Here is a 19,850-nt window from a genome sequence, read left to right as displayed (position 1 = left end):
CTCCCCCACCCTGTCTGCAGAGAGCTCCGCACAGGAAATTGAGGGGAAAGGTCACTGCTACTCCTGATGAAGACGTCATTTAGAACGTCGAAACCCGTAGAGCGTGACCCTACGATTGAGAGGGAGAGACTGCTGAGGGATTCCTGTGACGTCATCTCCAACCGGCTGGAACACCGGAAGTGACGTATCGGGTCCTGATAGAGACACAGTCTGGCGGCGTACAGCGGCGTGATGTGATCGTGAGATCACCTACATCCTTATACTGTTATCCCATTGGGATCCTGTAAGCCTTCATTTTTATTGTGTGTGGATAAATTGTTTGTTTTTATTCCTGACTCTGTGTGTGTTTCTCTGCTTGAGATTGCACCTCCTCCTACTGGCTCCGGTCTGTGACCTTTTACCCTGCTGGTTGTCTGCTTGATTAAGCTCTATTCCAGCTCTCTGGGTATTTACTTGGAAGCCACATCATTGTGTTCTTACAATATTGCACCATGTAGATTTTGTTTTATTTTTAAGGTACCATCGCTCCCCTGGTTCTTCTGTGCTTGGGATGTGATACCTGCCAGGTGCTCCAGCACCTGGGTACCACCGGCTGTAGAAGGGATAACTCAGGTCCCACGTAGTCGTCGTCTGTGATGGCGGCTGCCTCTGCGTGGGGTGGACTCCCGCTGGTCCCACCATGAAGATAGACTCTGTATTTCGCTGCGGTGGCCCGGTCCCAGACCACAGGCCGCAAGCACTGCGCGGCGTCTTGCTGTGTCCCTGATACTATACATCTACAGGGGCAATGTCCCTATCTGACGGGCCTGTCTCTGTAGCACCCACAAGCTAATTGGGGACTCAGGGCCTACCTGGGGCCCAAGGGGGACAAACTAGGCCTAGTCCAGGGAAGCACAGCTCCCTGGACATTACCTGCTCTGTTCTGCTCCCCCTCACAACTGAGAGCACGGTCCCAGCACGCCAAATGTATCTCTTTTGGAGCAGGGGATATCCACAGACCTATTGGCTGTTGCGCACCATCTGACTAGCTGCCCCATGGCACTATGGGGCTTGTAGTTCCCCTGCGGAGCTATGTGTAATGGCCGCCGCTCTCTGGTGCTTTGCGCATGCGCACATACTCCTAATGGCCGCCGCAACCTGGAACCGGTCTGCGCACATGCGAGTTATCATCGCCGCCTGTGCCAACCCCAACATGGCAGCCCCCACCCTCCGGGTGCGCCGCAGACCTCCGGCAACCCGCTCGCCCGACAGCAACCTCCAGAACTGCCCGCTACTCTCCCCAGCCACAGCGGAGGTAAGGGGAGCCGACGGGAGCCCAGAGGGGGACCTGGCCATATAAACATAGGTGAAGCATGTTTTTAAATTTAGTGTAATAATATTAAACATTAATTATAAACAACTAACATTAACCAAACTCTAATTACATGGGATCTATTTTTTTTTACAATCTCTTTACAAGTATTAAATATGCAAACTGTTTTTGTTTGGTCTGACTATGTTTTCAATATAACAACGTATTCCCAATCTAGTAAATAAGTCACTCACATAATTTTTTGTTTAAAGACCACTTGGTTATCAGCATCTCCAATAATAAGTGTTACATAATGCAAATCAGGCGCTGTTCTCTTCTTCTGCAATTGCTCAAAGTTTGTTAAGAGAATGGTGACCACGATTTCTGCCACTGTTGGACTATATCTCGCTATCTTAAAGAGAAAAAAAATGATACACAAAATGTCCAGACTTTTACATCACCTGAAGGCATTTCTTTATCAAGTTCTTTTGTTCCAAATGCCATTACAGTGACTCTTAGGAAGTCAACAGTGAGCATATTTCACTATTAAAGCTGCAGACCAAGCAATATCCTATATGTGTATATATCCTATATGTGTATGTATATTGTCATAAATCAGTTCTGTACTATGAGAGAATACTTGTAGCATAAAAAATTTAAAAAAAACTATTCTGAATGACATTTTTAATGTATTATAATGTAATAAGCATTTTTTGTTTCTACAGCAACCATTTACAAAGTGATATCCCCTTCCTCTTCTGAAACAAGCTCGGGCACACCCCTTTTTGAGCCCTGCCCTCTCTCTAGCTGTGCACCAATTGTATCTAGTGACTGCCTAGTCACATGATCTTCCCCACAGAACTTTGCATCCGGTCCTCTTAAGTTGCACTGACAGCGATTTAGTGAACCCCCGAGCCGAATATTCGCTGATCGATCACAGGAGAACGGATCGATCGGCAATTTAGCTAATTACTTATTGTGCCGAGAGTATTGATGCACATATTAAAGGGAAATTAATTAAAATATTTTTTTTTTTTAAAAGGCAGCTTGGACTGCTGCTTTAAATATACAGTAGTTAATAGCTCCTAAGCGATCTATTCCATATTGCTAACTGGAAGCACGGTATTATGAGGTCATAGACAACATTTTTGGATGTACTAGTCCTTACTTGCATAATGTAGAGAAAGAAGGAAGTCCTTCCCATTTTGTGAAGTTGTAATGCGCAGTTAAGATTCATTAACTTTTATTCACTTACGTTAATGCATTGCTAACTGTGTATTATCCCCACTTCTCACCATATTAAACAGGGGCCCTATGACTCAACGATACTGCGGTTCTACAACCATTTCCTGTGTCCTTATGGGTGTGCTACAAAACTATGGTTTGTGTGTTACTAAGACACGATGGGCAAAACATTAGAGTTTGTTAGGTTAATATCTGAGGTGTGAATGTTTTGTGAACTTTATTATAATAATTAATACTTTATTCTTATTTAGTGTGGACATTGTGCTTAGTGCTTTACATGAAAAAACATTAAACTTTATAAAAGAACACACGACAAGTAAATTAAAAACATAATTAAAACAAAATGAACAGCGGCAACTTTAATCTGAAAAGGGGTGTTTAAAATAGTAGTGCCACACATTACCAAAAAATTACCAAGCACGTAGCTCTAAACCTGGACATGAATTGCAGGGGTCCAAGCACGTAGCTCTAAACCTGGACATGAATTAACATTATCAGGGGTCAAACGATATGGGCACATATTTTCTAAGAGGTGCTACTCCATAAGACATCTTCTGGCCCATTCACCAATTGGCCGCAAGGTGTCTTTCAGGTCTGGAAGGTGTCCTATGGAGTAGCTCTGCTTAGTAAATGTAACCCAGAGGCCCTGAAAATGTAATGCTGTGAAACACACTTTTCTTTTTTTGTAACTTAAATGTTATTAGGATTTCTTCATATAAAGTACAATACAGTCAAAGAAGAAAACATCAAAACACAAAAGGGGGAGGAGAGAGGAGAGTAAAAGGGGGGAGGGGTTTGCTATTCTTATATATTGTTACAGTTTGAGTTTCAAAGTTTCACCTTATTACTGTAACAATTGCAGTTACCATTACATTCATCTGTGTTAGAGGGTTTAGAACAATCCGGTGTGATGGTTACTCGTTTCGCGAGGCCATCCAACCTCCCAATACTCTAGTCGGGGCTCTAACATTCGGTATGGTTAGGTTGTTTACTGGTCAATCAGATTTTAACAACAAGTGAGAACATTCTTTTAACTATTTTATTATTATTAATATAGTTTTAATCCTTGCTTCCCTATCCAGGGATCCCATGTCCTATAGAATCTTTTCATTGCATGCCTGAGAAAAGAGGTAAGTTTCTCCATAAACATAATTTTGTTTATCCTCTGTTTGACAATTCTATGGGAAGGGGTTTAGATGCCTCTTCCACGTAGCCGCAACGACACATCTAGCTGCCGTAAGGATATGGGAAATCAAACGCCTCGTGGTATGACTGCCGTTCTCCACTGGTTTGGCCACTATAAATGTTAATGGGTCCCGATGTAACTTAATTTCCACCATCTCCACAATAATCCCTTGGATTAGAGTCCAGTATTTTTGGATCACTGGGCACTGCCACCTCATATGGGCCATGTCCACCTTTTGACCACAATTTCTCCAACAGAGTTCAGAAAATTTGGGGTAAATTTGTTTGTCTTTGAGGGGTTAAATATCAACTGAATAAGATTTTATAAATGTTCTTCCTTGTTGTACATAGTGATATTTTCAACACATTGTCCCACATATCCACCCAGTCTTCCCTATCCATATCCAGATTCAAATAATCGGCCATTTCGTTGTGTAAATGTGGTCAGGCATGTCTCCATGGGCTTCTAGTTCTAGATATATTTTGGAGATCAACCCTTTCTGATATTCCCCATGGTCACATACATTTTCAAAGTTTGTCAAGGCTGGGAAATTCGGCCCTGGTCTTTTGGAAAAAATGTCTAAATTGAATACATTTGAATAAGCCCAACTCATGGGTTCTGAGTTTAGAGCAAACATTCTCATACTTTAATAACTTACCTTGCAGAAGCATGTCACCCACCGGTTTGATATTTTTACTTTTACAGGGGTCAAATGATCATGTATTATATCCCGGTGGGAAATTTGGGTTGCCAAATAAAGGAGTGAGCCGAGAGGGTGAAAGAGACAATCTATATTTCAGTTTGGTACTATTCCAGATATCAAGGGTAAGTTTCACTACATTGAGCTCGGGGTACTTTTTAATAATGTCCCTATCCGCAGCTGGCCAGAGTTGGGTTGGGAGGGACCGGTGCTTCACATAATGGGTTTCTATTGCAACCCAACAGAATTGGTTCGGATCCGTATTGCACATTACGACTTAGTGTAGTTGTGCCGCCTGGTAATATTATTTAATATCTGTGAACCCCCCCCCAGTTTTGGAGTAGTGCATAATTGACCTGGCCACCCGTGGTCTCTTTCCCCTCCATATAAATTGTAAAATCATATTCTGTAGAATTTTTTTTGTCCTTGGACGGAATCTGGACCGGGAGGGTTTGGAAATCATAAAGGAGTCTGGGAAGTATATTCATTTTTACCGATGTCACTCAGCCCAATCAGGATATCTGATACCCATTCCAAACTTGCAAATCCTTTGTGGTCTGTGCAAACAGAGAGAGGTAATTACATTTGTGATGTGACCAATATATGTCCTGGAAATATTGACACCTAAATATTTGAGATGGGTGTCACTCCATTTATAATTAAAGTTAGTCTGGAGGAGTTTGACCTCGTACTGAGAAAGGTTTAAATTTAGGGCCTCAGACTTATAATTATTTATTTTATAGCTTGATATATTCCCAAATTCTTAAAAAAAACCTGTAGATTTTTAGAGAGATATCAATGGTTTGGACAGTGTCAGAATAACATCATTAGCAAAGAGCAAGATTTTATAGTTTGTCTCCAATCTCAAACCATTCAATATCCGGGTTGAGTCTAATGGTCAAGGTTAGGGGCTCTATTGACAATACAAAGAGCAGTGGGGACAAGTGGCACCCCTGCCTGGTTCCGTTATTGATTATTATAATTTCAGCGTTTCCCCCTGGTAGTTTAAGAGTAGCCAAAGGTGTTTTAGATAGGGTTCTGACTCCTTCCAAATAGGGGCAACTAAAACCGAATGCCTGCATTGTGTCATCTAGAAAGACCCAATTTATTCTATCAAAAGCTTTCTCTGTATCTAAATTTAGCAGGATATTCTTAGTTTTTGTGTTATGCACATGCTCAATTATATTTATTATTTTCCTCGTGTTGTCCGAGGCTTGTCTCTCATTAATAAAGCCAACCTGGTCTATATGAATCAACCTTGGTAGGATTGGGTTCAGTCTGCTAGAATTTTATTGTATATTTTGAAATTCGGAGTTGAGAAGAGATATCGGGCGATAGCTACCACAGCGCTGAGGGTCTCTTCCTTCTTTATGAATAATGGCTATGTTTGCTTTAGTCATAGATTCTGGGATTTCTTTTCCTTCAAAGAAGGAATTAAACATTTCCAGGAGATACAAGAATAGGACATCTAAATATTTTCTGTAATAGATATTTGAAAGCCCATCTGGGCATGGCGATTTGGCTAACTTCAGTACTTTAACTGTGTTTGCTAGCTAAATATTTTTATTTTTATTATTTAAGCTACATAATTCTTCCTTATACAACTTAGACAAGTTATACCTTTTCAAGTACAGTATGTAGAGACTATTTTCGAATTTTATTTCTTTGTGGGTCCTCTAGGTCAGGGGGCGCAAACTTTTTTCCCTGCGCGCCCCCCTGACGGCTGTCCCCTCGCTCCCGCGCCCCCCCCAACCCCAACTTACCCGCGCTCCGGCGTAATTACGTCACGTTGCCATAGCAACGTGACGTCACATGACCTCGCAGCGTCATTTTGACGCCGCGGTGCCATGGCGCCGCAGGGAGGAAGCCGCCGGAGCCACGGTAAGTTAGGTTTACAGAGGCCCTGCAGCTCCCCAGGCACTTAATTTAAGTGCCTTCGGGAAGCGTGCGGGGCCTCTGTAAACCCCGCGCCCCCCGTCGGCAGTGTCGCACCCCCCCTGGGGGTCGCGCCCCACAGTTTGCGAACCGCTGCTCTAGGTTATATAAATTTGTATACAATTCCGCAAATTCTTATGCTATTTTTTGTTCATTAAAGAAGACATTCCCATTTTTAAGTGTGATTGCTGTAATTTGTGTTTTCGCTCTTATCCCCTGGACTTTGCTCGGCAGAATCTTGTCGGCTTTGTTTACTTTATCATAGTAGACCTGTTTTGTCCACTTCAAGGCCTTTTCCATGTCCTCTATTTGGGCTTCTCTGAGCTAATTTCTGGTTGCATAGAGAATATTATAAGTCTTTTTTAATGGGCAATTTTTGTGTTTCTGTTCCAAATTAGTCATTTGTTTTGTTAATTCTTATACTAACTTCCATTTAGTCTTTTACCTTTGTGATGCAATGTATATCATAACCCCCCTAATTCTAGCTTTATGAGCTACACATAATAAAGCCGAAGAGTCTATGGAGCCCATATTTATCTTGAAATATTCTTCTAAAGACTATTTTGTCTTCTATCTTCGGGTAGCTTAATAGGGAATATTTGAATCGCCTTGTGAAGGGAGGGTTATAAATCACATCTATGGGGGCATGGTCAGATCAGGTTCTTGGATCTATTTTAGTTCTGGATATACCTTTAACTATGTCCTTTGATAGTTCAGCCCGGAGTTATGGGGGACCAAGAAAAATGAATAGTCTCTCTGGCCTCTGGCTCTCCACGCCTCTATTAATGTAAATTATTTCAGAATTTCCCTGAATGTCTGTGCCGTTCTCTGTATTAGGGTTGTATGTGATTGGCCCGGCGTGTTAGATTTATCCAATATTGGGGCGTGCACCATATTAAGGTCGCCTCCTTTATTAATGATTTAAAGGCTTGGTCTTTAACCGATTTTAGCACTGTCCTCAGAAACTTTGCTTGACTCTCATTGGAAGCGTACACATTAATCAGCGTAATTTCAATTCCAGATAGCAGTCCATGTAAGTGTAGCCTTCTTTCCCCTACCCTCTGGGAAATGGTCTTGCTACCGGTGTATTCTGCGGCTGCTGTGGTCATACCTGTGAGACAAACAGAGGTCCGGAGATCTCCGCTGTCGTATGTGGAGTATCAGGACAGGTTTGCAGTGATTTCCTAAGTGGTCAGCGCCTCCAGTCCAAGAGGATCCTGAGGTTTCAGGGTGCACCTCATGGACACTTCTTTCCTTTAGTCATTACCATGATTCAAGGACTATACCAGTTGTTGCTTTGGCTGAAGTTTATTGGCAGTAGTATTTGTAGTAAAATTCACTGGATCATTATCACTGTACCCTATCCTTTCTTGGACTAAGCCTCAGTCACATCTGTAGCAGAAGACCTCTCTGCAGAATCTGTATACTCTGGTATCTCTTCCAGAAGAACATCCTTCCCTGATCACTATCCCAGACAGAACTAACTCACACTCACTGCTCTACACTATATAGAAGAGTACCCCCCTCCTTCCCTGGGGTTTGGCTAGTAAGCCAGCCTATTCTTGTCATAGGCCCCCCTTACTTCAGTGAGAGGCCACTATAACTTTATTGTTCATACCTGCTGAACAATGTAACATTTCACACACTGAACATTATAATGGATCCCCTCAGGAATCATGCCCATACTGCCCACCTTTAAAGGGATTTACAGTGAGGTCAGGGCCAGGAAAATGTTAGTCCAAGGAGACTTGGCTACATAAGATTAAATATCTACCCTCTGGGTCTTTTTGAATATCTAGTGCCTTGTTTAATTAGAATAGCTATTCCCCTCTTGTTACTAGCGTAGCAAGAGAAATAGGCTCTAGGTTCTTTTTAATGTATTTAGGGGGTTCTGCTTACTAATGTGTTTCCTGTAAAAATATAATAACACCCTTTAGTCTTTTAAATTCAGAAAGGGACAGTATTCTCTTATTATTAGAGTGGAGGCCTTTAACATTTAATAAAATACGTTTTATCAGGAGTTGTTTAGCTATAGTCTGGCTGTTTTGTATTGAATTCAATTTGTACTTTATTTACAGGTAGGCTGAAATGGGATAACCACGGCGCTCCCTAGCAATGTAGTAGACAATGTCTTAGCCAGAAATCAAGGCACATATACCAAGGGGGAGTAAATACAGTGAAAAAACAATCTGAAAATACCAAATAATAGTATTTATACTAGCCCTTAGTTGGATCTGCTGCTCAATCTGAAGAGGATCATCCCTTGATCCTCAGAAATTGGCGAAAAGGTGGAAGTTGTGAGCGCACATAAAAGACAAAGTATATACAGTCTGTTACAAACAGACACACACAGAATCCTCAAGAGTAAACACTAAATCAGAGGGTCGGGGGATATACTATAAGATCAATAATATCTGTACTCACACGGCCGTGTGTGAGCCTTTTCCCAACAGATGGTATCTTTTCACTGTCCTTTGGGGAACCGTCACTTGACGTCAGTGGTATGGAACATCCAGAGTCCCACAAGCCGTTCCAAGAAAGGATAGTAGAGGCAGGGAATTAGAAATATGTGGCTGATTTGTAATTTGATCTGCCTTCCGGGCACTACGGGGGGGAGGGGGAGAACACACCAGTCCCAGGCTCTGGAGTTATCCAGAAGTACTGAGGGGAAGAAACTACATTTTGCTTTTGAACAACTTTTCCCCCCCTTTTATTATAGTATTATGTATTACATTTCTATGCATTCCCTCCCTCATCCCCGACCCCAAGAAGAGGGGTGGAGGAGGGGGGCAAACATGACAGGGTCCAGTTGCAATAACCTTGAGATAATTAATAGACTATACAAAAACCAAGACCTCATAAGTGTAGCCCCTGTAAGTAAGAGCGGGCTACTTATCCTTCTCCTACTGGAGTAAGCCCTGGTAAGGGCAGGCGCCAGTAGTAACCATGGGTTTTCCCCCCCTTCAAGCCCTGCCTGGAGTGATGGAGGCGGGCCCCCTGACTCTGTGCAGGCCTAGACAGAGGGGAGGTCCTGCTGACATCATGAGGGGCAGGGCTGGCTCTATTTAGTGGCCAGTTCCTGTCAGTGACAGTTGGTTCCTGTCTGTTCTGGGAGTTGGAGGAGAGGAGTGATGTTCTGTCCTACGTACAGAAGAGAGAGTAAGGAGACAAACATATGAGTTTGGAGAGTGAGCAGCAGCAGAGTGGACCAATGCCCTTCACCCAGCTAAGGGGGTGAGGGGGAGAATCAATCCCCACCTAGAGGATACCCTCTGAGGTGGGCATAGGGGTATTGAGGCCCCCACAGACCATCCTGCTGGGAAGCCTACTTGGAGGGAAGGAGAGAAGAGAACAGGCCTGTACATTAGGGAGAGCTGCTTCCTATGAACTGTTGACTTTGCATGAACTGCTGTGGGCTACCTCACTGTGTTGCAAGACAATAAAGACATTCTGATATTTTACCCAGAGACTGTGTGTGAGTTAAGGAGCATTCCCCCTGGGACCAGGGTTTTCTCTGTAAGGGTCCTATCCCACATCCCTGGGACTTATGGAGATGGAGGCGCTGCACCGTTGCTAGAAAGATGGAGGCATATACCCCTGAAGCCTGGTCCTGTTGTCCCCAATACCAACGCGGGAGACTCAGGCCCTCCTGTTCTAAGCAGGTACGCACCACCAAGTACATGTGGCCAGCCCTCACTACACCTTAGATATGCTATCTGTGTCTGAGGGGGGGGGGGGGGAACATGGGTAACATATATAACATTTGCAATGTTTATAACATAGAACGGTGATAACATATATAATAAGGGATGCGAGATGTGAGACCCATGGGGGGAAGGGAACACCCTCTATCTTAGGATCTACCACTTATATCTAACTATATATCAATGTATTCTTGTATTAATGTTCCCAGCTAATTAACAGTTGAGTCCATTGGAAGTATAATTATTTTCTATTTAGTGGCAGGCAGATTACCTCCTGATCTTGATCAGTATCCGCATCAAGTCCTGACTTCTCCTTCGCCCTGCGGGTCCCCTGTTAGCGGCTTCCCAAGGAGCAATGTAAACCCCCGATCCTCCCACTGGACTGCGCATCGAGTCAATAGATCCCAGGGTGGACCACCACGGATCAATAGCCCAACATATGGTGAGTCCGAGTCTGTAGCAATCCACAGAGTCAACCGATCTAGCAGGATCATACAGGTTCAGCTCTAGGTTCTCAGTGTTAGCTGGGCCTTTGTGTCAAACTGACACATCTAGAGGAAAAGCCAAGATGGGCATGGTGGTCATGGGGTTATCCTTTAAAGAATTTTTATAGAGACCCATGGGTTGAATGTTAAATAGTGAGCTGCCTGGTTCAAAAGCACCTCATACAGATCTCTCTGGGTCTATGTCGTCTTTTTTAGCCCAACATTATTTAACATTAGGGACCTGGCATCGCAAATGGACAAGCCTGGTTAATCTCGCCACCGTCTCTCGGTGTGGCTGATGGAGTCAGGGGTAAGTTAAAGGGGTATCCGTCAATTTACCTCCCTCGAGTCTCTGGTCGAGGCCTGCTGATCCACTAGTCTCTCCGACGCGCTTGCTGTGTTTCCAGTGGATTGGGCTCCCTGTGTTCCTGGCGGGTCTCAACCATCCCGTCAGACCTATTCCCAGGCTGTTCAGGAAGACGTCGATCTCTGTGGGTATCCGAAGTGAGTGCTGTTTGCTGTTTTTTAGTACCGTGAGCTTGAAGGGAAAGCGCAACCTGTAACGGATGCCTTTTTCCCTGAGTAAGGATGTCAGCTGTTTTAGCTCTCTCCATCTAGCGATGGTTGTACTTGATAGGTCATTGAAGACCTGCAGAGAGGAACTCTCAAACTTAATATCACCCCTTTCTCTGTAGCAGGAGATAATCCGTTCCTTTGTTGAATAGTGATGGAGTCTTATTGTCACATTCCTCCTGTTCGGGTCCTCCGATCTTGAGCCCAGGGCTCTATGTGCTCTGTCCATTTTCAGATCTCATTCTTCCACAATGGTAAACAGACAAGAAACAGAACAAACAATGAACAAAAATGTCCTTGGCGACTATCCGGTATATAACCTGACAGAAATGAAGTCCAAATGTCCTTGATGATAAGGATATTGAATCCGAAATCCAATCACACTTGAGTTCCTTAGAGGTAGTTGAATCAGATCTGTGATAATATAGAAGACAAAACAACCATTGCGCAGTACTTCTGGTCAAACATCAACTCCCCCACCGTTGCCACCTACTTACTTAAAAATAGATTAAAAGGGCCTCAAAAGGTATCTTTAACTTCTTTCCCCGTTGTCTGATCTCAGCTCAGTTGCCAGGCGAGATGCCTCCTCCGCTCAGATATAAGCCTCTCACCAGCACAACACCGGAAAGTAAGGGAATAAGGCCAATGGTATGATACCGTAACGATTTAATACAATAAAACTACAAGGCTATACAACAGTGCACTCACATGTCTATAGTCCCTATGTGTATGATACAACGTGCCGTCCGCTTGCGTGGCGGGATACCGGGATGCTGCAAATGGAGGTGAGCTTTGGCTTGTATCCCCGCTTCGTGGCCGCGACTCGGAGCGCCTCGTCTCCCTCTGATGACGTCACTGCCCAAGCACCCCTTCTCCTCCCAGCATGCGTGGACGTCGTATCACTGCTACAAAGACTCCACCCTACGCGAGGAAGGTACCTGTAGCAGTGATATGACATCCACGCATGCTGGGAGGAGAAGGGGTGCTTGGGCAGTGACGTCATCAGAGGGAGACGAGGCGCTCCGAGTCGCGGCCACGAAGCGGGGATACAAGCCAAAGCTCACCTCCATCTGCAGCATCCCGGTATCCCGCCACGCAAGCGGACGGCACTTTGTATCATACACATAGGGACTATAGACATGTGAGTGCACTGTTGTATAGCCTTGTAGTTTTATTGTATTAAATCGTTACGGTATCATACCATTGGCCTTATTCCCTTACTTTCCGGTGTTGTGCTGGTGAGAGGCTTATATCTGAGCGGAGGAGGCATCTCGCCTGGCAACTGAGCTGAGATCAGACAACGGGGAAAGAAGTTAAAGATACCTTTTGAGGCCCTTTTAATCTATTTTTAAGTAAGTAGCTGGCAACGGTGGGGGAGTTGATGTTTGACCAGAAGTACTGCGCAATGGTTGTTTTGTCTTCTATATTATCACAGATCTGATTCAACTACCTCTAAGTACCTCAAGTGTGATTGGATTTCGGATTCAATATCCTTATCATCAAGGAAATTTGGACTTCATTTCTGTCAGGTTATATACCGGATAGTGCGCCAAGGACATTTTTGTTCATTGTTTGTTCTGTTTCTTGTCTGTTTACCATTGTTGTACATTCCTTGTGGATAGGTTTGTGTTTTTCTCATCCTTAGGCAGCCGCTTTCTCAGTCTACTAATTAGACTGTAGGATTCATTTTCTATATATTGTTGTTTCTTGCAAAGAGGATCTAACATTTAGAGCACTTATATATCACAAGTGGATTGTTAAGTTAGGTTAATAGGTTGAGCGCTTTAGCATATGTTTTAGTTTAATTTTCATCACCTCATTATTCCACAGCTGGATCAAGTTAGGTGAACAGTCTATTCAGGTAGGGATGAAGTTCTTGTCGTGAGACTGTTTCTAATCCTAATGTTCTTTTTATTCTCTTGATCTTCCGGATTGTCCTTAATCATTCTTATTTCTTCAGCCAGCTTGAAGACTTCATCTTCTGTGTTGGCCTGTAGCTGGAGAGATTCCTCCATTTTGTTTTATAGTTCAGCCATGCACCGAGTTAGGTAGGCAATCTCTTTTTTAAACTCTTTTACATTTTTCGGAATAGGGTTTCTAGGAACTCCCGCGTTACACCTGGATTCTCCTCTCTTCCCCCTCAGAATCGGATGCTGCACGTGGCGTGCATCTGGGTCTGCATCAGGCTGGATTCTTCTAAAAAATTGTGACATCTTTTGGGCCATCGGTTTCTTATCCTTTGGTGGCATCCTGGGTCGTTCCCACACCTTTAGGAGTCTTTTTGGGCGAATTTGATAGGGTTAATTGTTTTATTTAGTTAAACTATGAAGGTCTCCGGAGCTCCTTCACCAGACCTTCATGCCTGATGACTTCACGTGTGCGCCCCCTGAAGGACACTTTTCAAGCCCCTCACTTACCTATACATAAGGATCTCAGAAACAGGAACTCTTGTAAAAACAATGCTTAGAAGAACAATACATTGTTAGTAGTGGGGATGTCCAAAACTGGTGAGTGAGATTTCATGCGCCAACATATCTACTTGGTAGTGTAATTTAAAAGGTATGCAGGTGAAAATAAATGTGAATGTAAATCATTTAATCAGTGTAATGGTTTACATTGTCATTCCTACAAAAAGAATGAAGTGTTTAGAAACTAACCTGTTCAAAGCCCATTTCATACTTTGGGAGATGCATTACAGCTTCTTTTATCTGATTTCCAAAAGGAGGATGTCTGTTGACAATCTGTAAAGACATGACCATGCACAATTTAAAAAAGTACTTTATAAAGAAACAAATTACTGTTCCATTTGACAGTAAGAAAACAAGAAAAGCAAAACATTATCCCAGTACAAAGACACTGAGGTTTGTAGTCCCTTATATTGTTTTTTTCTTATTTGACAATATACATTTCACACATTTTCAATTCAAATGATTATTTATATGTTTAAATAAAATCTCACGTACCAATTCAAGTCCTCTGGCGTTATAATGTTCTATTGTTTGAAACGATGTGAGGCCAGCATTTACCATTGCGTTTGCCAATGTGACACCTGTTGGTAGTTGTAAATGTCTAATAATTACTAAATATCGACAGTAAAAATCTAGTACTCTTTATTTTAATTAAGCCAACTTTATTTTTTTTGTGCTAAAAACAACACATTTTGATTTCTAAACATACCAATTTTTTCCAGCTGTTTAGATACATGTGATGAGTTTTCCCATAATTTGCATCTGAAACACTTAGCTAGAATCGAGGAATTCAGATATGCAATGAACTTATTTTCTTGCAATGCTAGAAATTCTGATAAACCTAGAAATATAATAATAAAAAAACAAGCATTAAGTAATTCGAGCAATACGTTAGAATATCAATTGATTTCAAATATGAGGGAAACCTTTTTTTCATTTTTCAGAAAAATAAAAAGTAGAAATGAAAAATTGTCATACATTTAGTCACTCGTGCACCATGTCTAAAAATCTTTGCCATATCCTGTGTCAAAGAAAAGTCTTGAATAGGAATACATCCAAGCTGAGCCTGTATAAGACTGGAGGGAAAAAACACATTTAAGAATAAACAAAGTACAAATGTTCCGGCTGTAATTCTTTGTATGTTGAAATGCTTAGTTTATATGTTGTGTTGCAAAGAAACAAAGGCACATATGATACAATTCATACAAGCATATTTATGGGGGGTTTCTTTCAAAGTTATTCTTGCAAGTTAAACTCTTGATATTATTTTGCAAAACATTGATACCATGTGTACTATGTTCTGCAAACACAAAACACACTCTAACACCACCAACGGGATTCAATTTGAAAATTTACATTTCCTGTCCCTTATGTTTTAATATAATTGCCTTTGTTACTATGTCCTGGTCATATCTACACTCAGCACAAAATGTAATATGCATGATTTTAGGCCAAGTGACTCCCTAAGTCATAGGACAACTGTAAAAGATCCAAAACGCCATACTCATAAAAAATATTCAATAATATTTCATTTTCAATAGACAAAAATGTCATACATATTTCATCAAGAGGTAGCAAAACAATAATTCCCTGTGATTAAAAGCCAAACAAAATTCCTCAAAATGCAGGTCTCATCTAGGACAAAGGTACAAAGTAGAGCTCTAATCACAAGTTCACCATGCAATTCTTCCAGTTATTGTGAAAGGTCCATATGGGGCCATGAAACGTTGTTTCACCTCGGCTGTTCAGTAAATGAAGAATTGCATTATGAACTTGTGAGTAGAGCTCTACTTTGTACCTCTGTCCTAGAGGAGACCTGTATTTTGAGGAATTTGTTTGTCTGGTTGCACAAGCAGGATTCTCCTCGCCTGAAACGGTTTCGCACTTTGGAACTGTACTGTGATTAAAAACTGCCATTTGCTTATTTTCCTGAAAAAGAAAACACATGCAAGCTTATACTTCCAGCTACAGAAGAAACAAAATCATTTCTATAGAAAGTTTAACAATAATTGTTAACCCTTTCCATGCTGTGGGGGACTTGCTGGTGCCTCTGGCAGAGAATGGGTTAGTAGGCATCAACATTATTAAATAAACTTTTTATATTCACCAGTTCACTTTCATTTCTCTGGATTTTATCTTCCCTTCCATAGGATACCTAAGAATAAAGGCAATTAAAGAATACATTATAAGCGCTTCCTGTTTCAATTAAAAGTGCTTGATAAGGGCTCTTAATTTAAATTAGTTTTCAGTTGTTAACATCTCAGTATTACTACTAAGGATTAGTTTCACTCTGGAGGCCCTTATGATATAGATCTAGATCAGTGGTTTTCAACCTTTTTTTTCTTGGGGCAACCCTAATCACAGTGCTCAGTTGCTGAGGCACCCCTACAAACAGGGTCACAGAAAACACAGGAGAGAGAAACAAAGAGTCACAGTGGGGGCAGAGAGTCACAGGAGTCAGAGAATCAGAGAGGGTAGATTCATAGGAGTCAGAGGGGGCAAAGAGTCACAGGAGTCGGAGAATCAGAGAGGGTAGAGAGTCAGAGGGGGCAGAGGGGCAGAGAGTCACAGGGGCAGAGAGTCACAGAAGACACACACCAACAGGACAAGACAAATACACATACCAACAGGACAGAAATAATACATGTACACACACACACCAACAGGACAGAACAAAGACACACAGTGTCACCTCTCTACGGTACATGCTTGTTTCCTCATCTATTCTATTTAGTTTGTTATCTGTTTCATTCCCCTCCCACTCCATCCAAGTTTTAAATCTCCTCCAACCTTTTTAACATTCTCCCCCCTAGCACAGAAGATCCCTCTTCATTGAGGTGCAATCCGTCCCTAGAATAAAGATGGCACCTCTCATAAAAGTAGTCCCAGTGCTCTAAAAACCTAAACCCCTCCTTCCTGCACCACTTTCTTAGCCATGCATTAACCTCCCTGATCTCTGACTGTCTCCCTGCGGTAGCGCATGGCACTGGTAGTATTTCAGAAAATTGGAGGTCCATGCCTTAAGCTTTTGGCCTAGATCCCTAAAATCATTTTTTAGGAACCTCCATCTTTCTCTAACTTTGTCATTGGTGCCAACATGTACCAAGACCGCCAGGTCAATCCCAGCCCCTCACAACAATCTGTTTACCCGATCCGCAATGTGCCGAACCCAAGCACCCGGGAGACAACAAACTGTTCGGTTCATGCGGTCATGGCAACAGATTGCCCTATCTACCTTCCTAATAATGGAGTCCCCTACTACCACAATCTTTCTTTATATCTGAGCATCTTGAGTCGCCTCTGTGCTGGAGGAACTATTCTCCTGGCTGCTAGAGGAATCAGTCTCCCCCAGTCTTGCCATTTCTGCCCTAACACTCCCAATATCTTCACTCAACATGGCAAATCTATTGGGATGTGTCAGCTCAGAACTAGCCTGCCTCTCCTTATTGCCCCTGCTTCCCCTTGTAACTGTTACCCAGCTACCTACCGGCTCCTCACTAACACCACCACCATCTGCACCACTAGTCAAAGCAAGGGCCTGCTCAGTGAACACTAAACCCCTTTCAAGATGGTCAATGTCCCTCAATATTGCAAGTTTCCTCATCAGATCAGCAATCTCAGACTCTAAAGAGACCACCCGCTCACACCTCTCAAAGCGGTATGCTCTTTGCAACAGCTGCTCAAAGTGCACATACATGTGGCAAGATGTGCACTGAGTGGCATTTTCAATCCTGCTCATTATAGCAACAATGAAGTTTATAAGTACTAACAATAAACGGTACTTCAATATACTATACCTTGTTTAACCCCTTCCTAGTTCAAACTGCTTCTAGTTCTAACTGCACACTTAATACAACCAGCACTTGAGAACAACCAGTCACGCAGATCAGGACACGCAAGCTCAGGATTCGTGAGCAACCTCTGTTTAAATAGGGTCAGCCACCAGTTGTGCTAGGTAAGCAATCAGTCAACCACACCCACTGCTGGCTCAGGCAGGAGAAAAAAAAATGCCTTTATATTTATTTTTCTCTCCTACAGGCTTTTAATTACCACACACTTTGAAAATAAATTAACCCACTGCACACTCCCCAAATTCAGCCACCGCTCCTAGTATACACCAGTATACATAGCACTTCACTTTCCTTCTAATTTTAACTGCCCACTTAATACAACCAGAACTTGAAATCAACCAGTCATGCAGACACGCAAGCCCATGCAAAGTGAAAATGAGAATGAAGAGACAATATATCAGTGAAGAATGGTAACGAAAATTAATATTGGTGTAAGTGATACGACTACTGAGAGTGGAAGTGTAAAACAAATAGTGAGAGGGGTAGAGAAAGTGTGACAGGTGACAGTAGTTTATTGAATGTGTTACTAATATAACTAGAAAGAGTGACAGTAAAGTGGAAGTAAAACAAAAAGAGAAGTGGCAAAACTGGGGGAAAGGAGAACAAAGAACAGATAGCACAACTAAGTTGTAGGAATAACAGTTACTAACTTAAAGTAATTCTAAGACTGAAACAATATCAAAGTGAAAATAGGGAGAAAAGAAAGAGCAGACCTGAGCACAATAGGGCAGCCAAATTCAGTAAGAGAGAGAAGAAACATCTACACAGATGTTTTGCACTAAGCACTGTTTAATTTCCATTTTAGTTTTAGATCTTCAAGGACCAGTGTGTAATTAACATAATAGATCACACAATATTTCAGGCCAATTTCCTTAAAACTCCCGACATTCCCCACGCGTTTTTCATGCTTGCGTAATTCACTTCAAAGGCAGCAGCAGAGCCCAAATCCCTTGCATGGCATAGTCACTCTGGTTGTAAAATGTCTGTGCTAAATACTGTATATACTGTACACAATGCTGTGTGTTATACTGTAACCGGGTGCCTTCTCTGTCTAAGTAGTTTTGCAGGAAAACCTGTAGTGAGAACTTTAGTTCACCACTGAGCAGGTTAATTCAGAGCAGACTGTCCTAATTAACCTGCTCAGCTGGCTCATTAGCTCCTTTAAAAAGCCTGCAGCATTCACTGCAAAGGGATCTAGAGTCCAGGGAGATACCCTGGTGTGCTAGAAAGACCAGAGGAACTACTTCCGCCTGGCCAGGAAGGCACTGGACAGCTGTGGAGAGAAACCCTGCACAAAGACTTACAAACCCCTATCTCAGCCGAAGGTAACTGACCTCCATTCTGTTTGCTATATTTGTTGTTGGTAAGGGGCCTAGCTCCACAACCCATAGATAGGGTGTAGTGGGTACTCCCAACAGGAGTTAGGCTGTTTGTTTTGTTTTCCTGTAAACCCTGTTTGGCTGATCAAAAGCTGTTTGTGTTGTTAAATTTGTGGCTAATTAAAACCTACATTTGTTTTCCCCTAAAACCTCTTCTGTTCTAATAACCTGTGCACGCACCTCCTACACATAGTGTTTGAAGTGGGTTGAGAGGTGGCCCTTGAACTTCAAAGGGGCCCAGGGACCGTCAGAGTAATTTTTTGTGCTTTTGTTTGCAACAGTTCCTACAACAGCTTGAGCGATAGGAGTAAAAGCGGAAGAACCACATCCAGAAGTGACCAAGAATAAAGCTAATACAACTGAAATAAGCAGGAGATGGTAAAACAGAGGAGCAGACGATACTACACTGATCAAATGTGTTCCTTTCTGTGCTTGAAATCACGGAGTCTTACCTAATAGTTATTCTGTTCTTGTCTTTATTCAAAGTATTCAGCAATTTCTTCTCATTTGTTCTCAGCTGAACATCTGAAAATTCATTACATGTTGATATCATTGTTACCTGCAATGAAAATGTTTTTATATATAAATAAATATATACACACACACACACACACACACACACACACACACACACACACACACACACACACACACACAATAAGCATAATATAAAAGCACTGAAGTATAGTAAGACAATACTTGTAATATTTAATGTTAGAAGTTGTGCTCCTTATTTGATACATATATTGTAACTAAATGACGTATACATCTTTATTTTATAATGGATCTACTAAATAGCTTTTCCTCGTACTAACATAAATGACTTTACCATTTCAGCCAATGTCTCTGTTCCACTAATTCTGTGAAAAAGCTTTGCTGTATCAAAGGCAATGTAGTATAAAGCCATTCTTTTCCCTGTTTCTGAAGTAGAGAATATGAACAATTACAAAAATATAACATCTGTAGAGCTAACACATCTGTGACAAATATAATTGATTAACAAGTTCCTATAATTGAATGCAGACACAAAGAG

The 19,850-nt window shown here is 42.1% G+C and overlaps 1 protein-coding gene across 8 annotated transcripts in view; it reads right to left on the bottom strand.

Annotated features, from left to right (window-relative positions):
- HFM1 (helicase for meiosis 1) overlaps positions 1 to 19,850 on the bottom strand; it is a 188,835-nt gene that overhangs the window by 38,832 nt on the left and 130,153 nt on the right. For all 8 annotated transcript variants that reach the window (XM_075615558.1, XM_075615549.1, XM_075615550.1 and 5 more), the window contains 8 exons: positions 19,647 to 19,738; positions 19,270 to 19,376; positions 15,695 to 15,742; positions 14,566 to 14,663; positions 14,297 to 14,428; positions 14,083 to 14,168; positions 13,777 to 13,860; positions 1,546 to 1,703 (listed from right to left, as the gene is read on the bottom strand). In XM_075615558.1, coding sequence (XP_075471673.1) covers positions 1,546 to 1,703; positions 13,777 to 13,860; positions 14,083 to 14,168; positions 14,297 to 14,428; positions 14,566 to 14,663; positions 15,695 to 15,742; positions 19,270 to 19,376; positions 19,647 to 19,738 — 805 coding nt within the window. The remainder of the gene's footprint in view (positions 1 to 1,545; positions 1,704 to 13,776; positions 13,861 to 14,082; positions 14,169 to 14,296; positions 14,429 to 14,565; positions 14,664 to 15,694; positions 15,743 to 19,269; positions 19,377 to 19,646; positions 19,739 to 19,850) is intronic.

The sequence above is a fragment of the Ascaphus truei genome, chromosome 10, assembly GCF_040206685.1.
Source record: "Ascaphus truei isolate aAscTru1 chromosome 10, aAscTru1.hap1, whole genome shotgun sequence".
Taxonomy (NCBI): Eukaryota; Metazoa; Chordata; class Amphibia; order Anura; family Ascaphidae; genus Ascaphus; species Ascaphus truei.
Note: the sequence above shows the minus strand (reverse complement) of the source record. Positions and strands in the feature narration are given on the sequence as shown.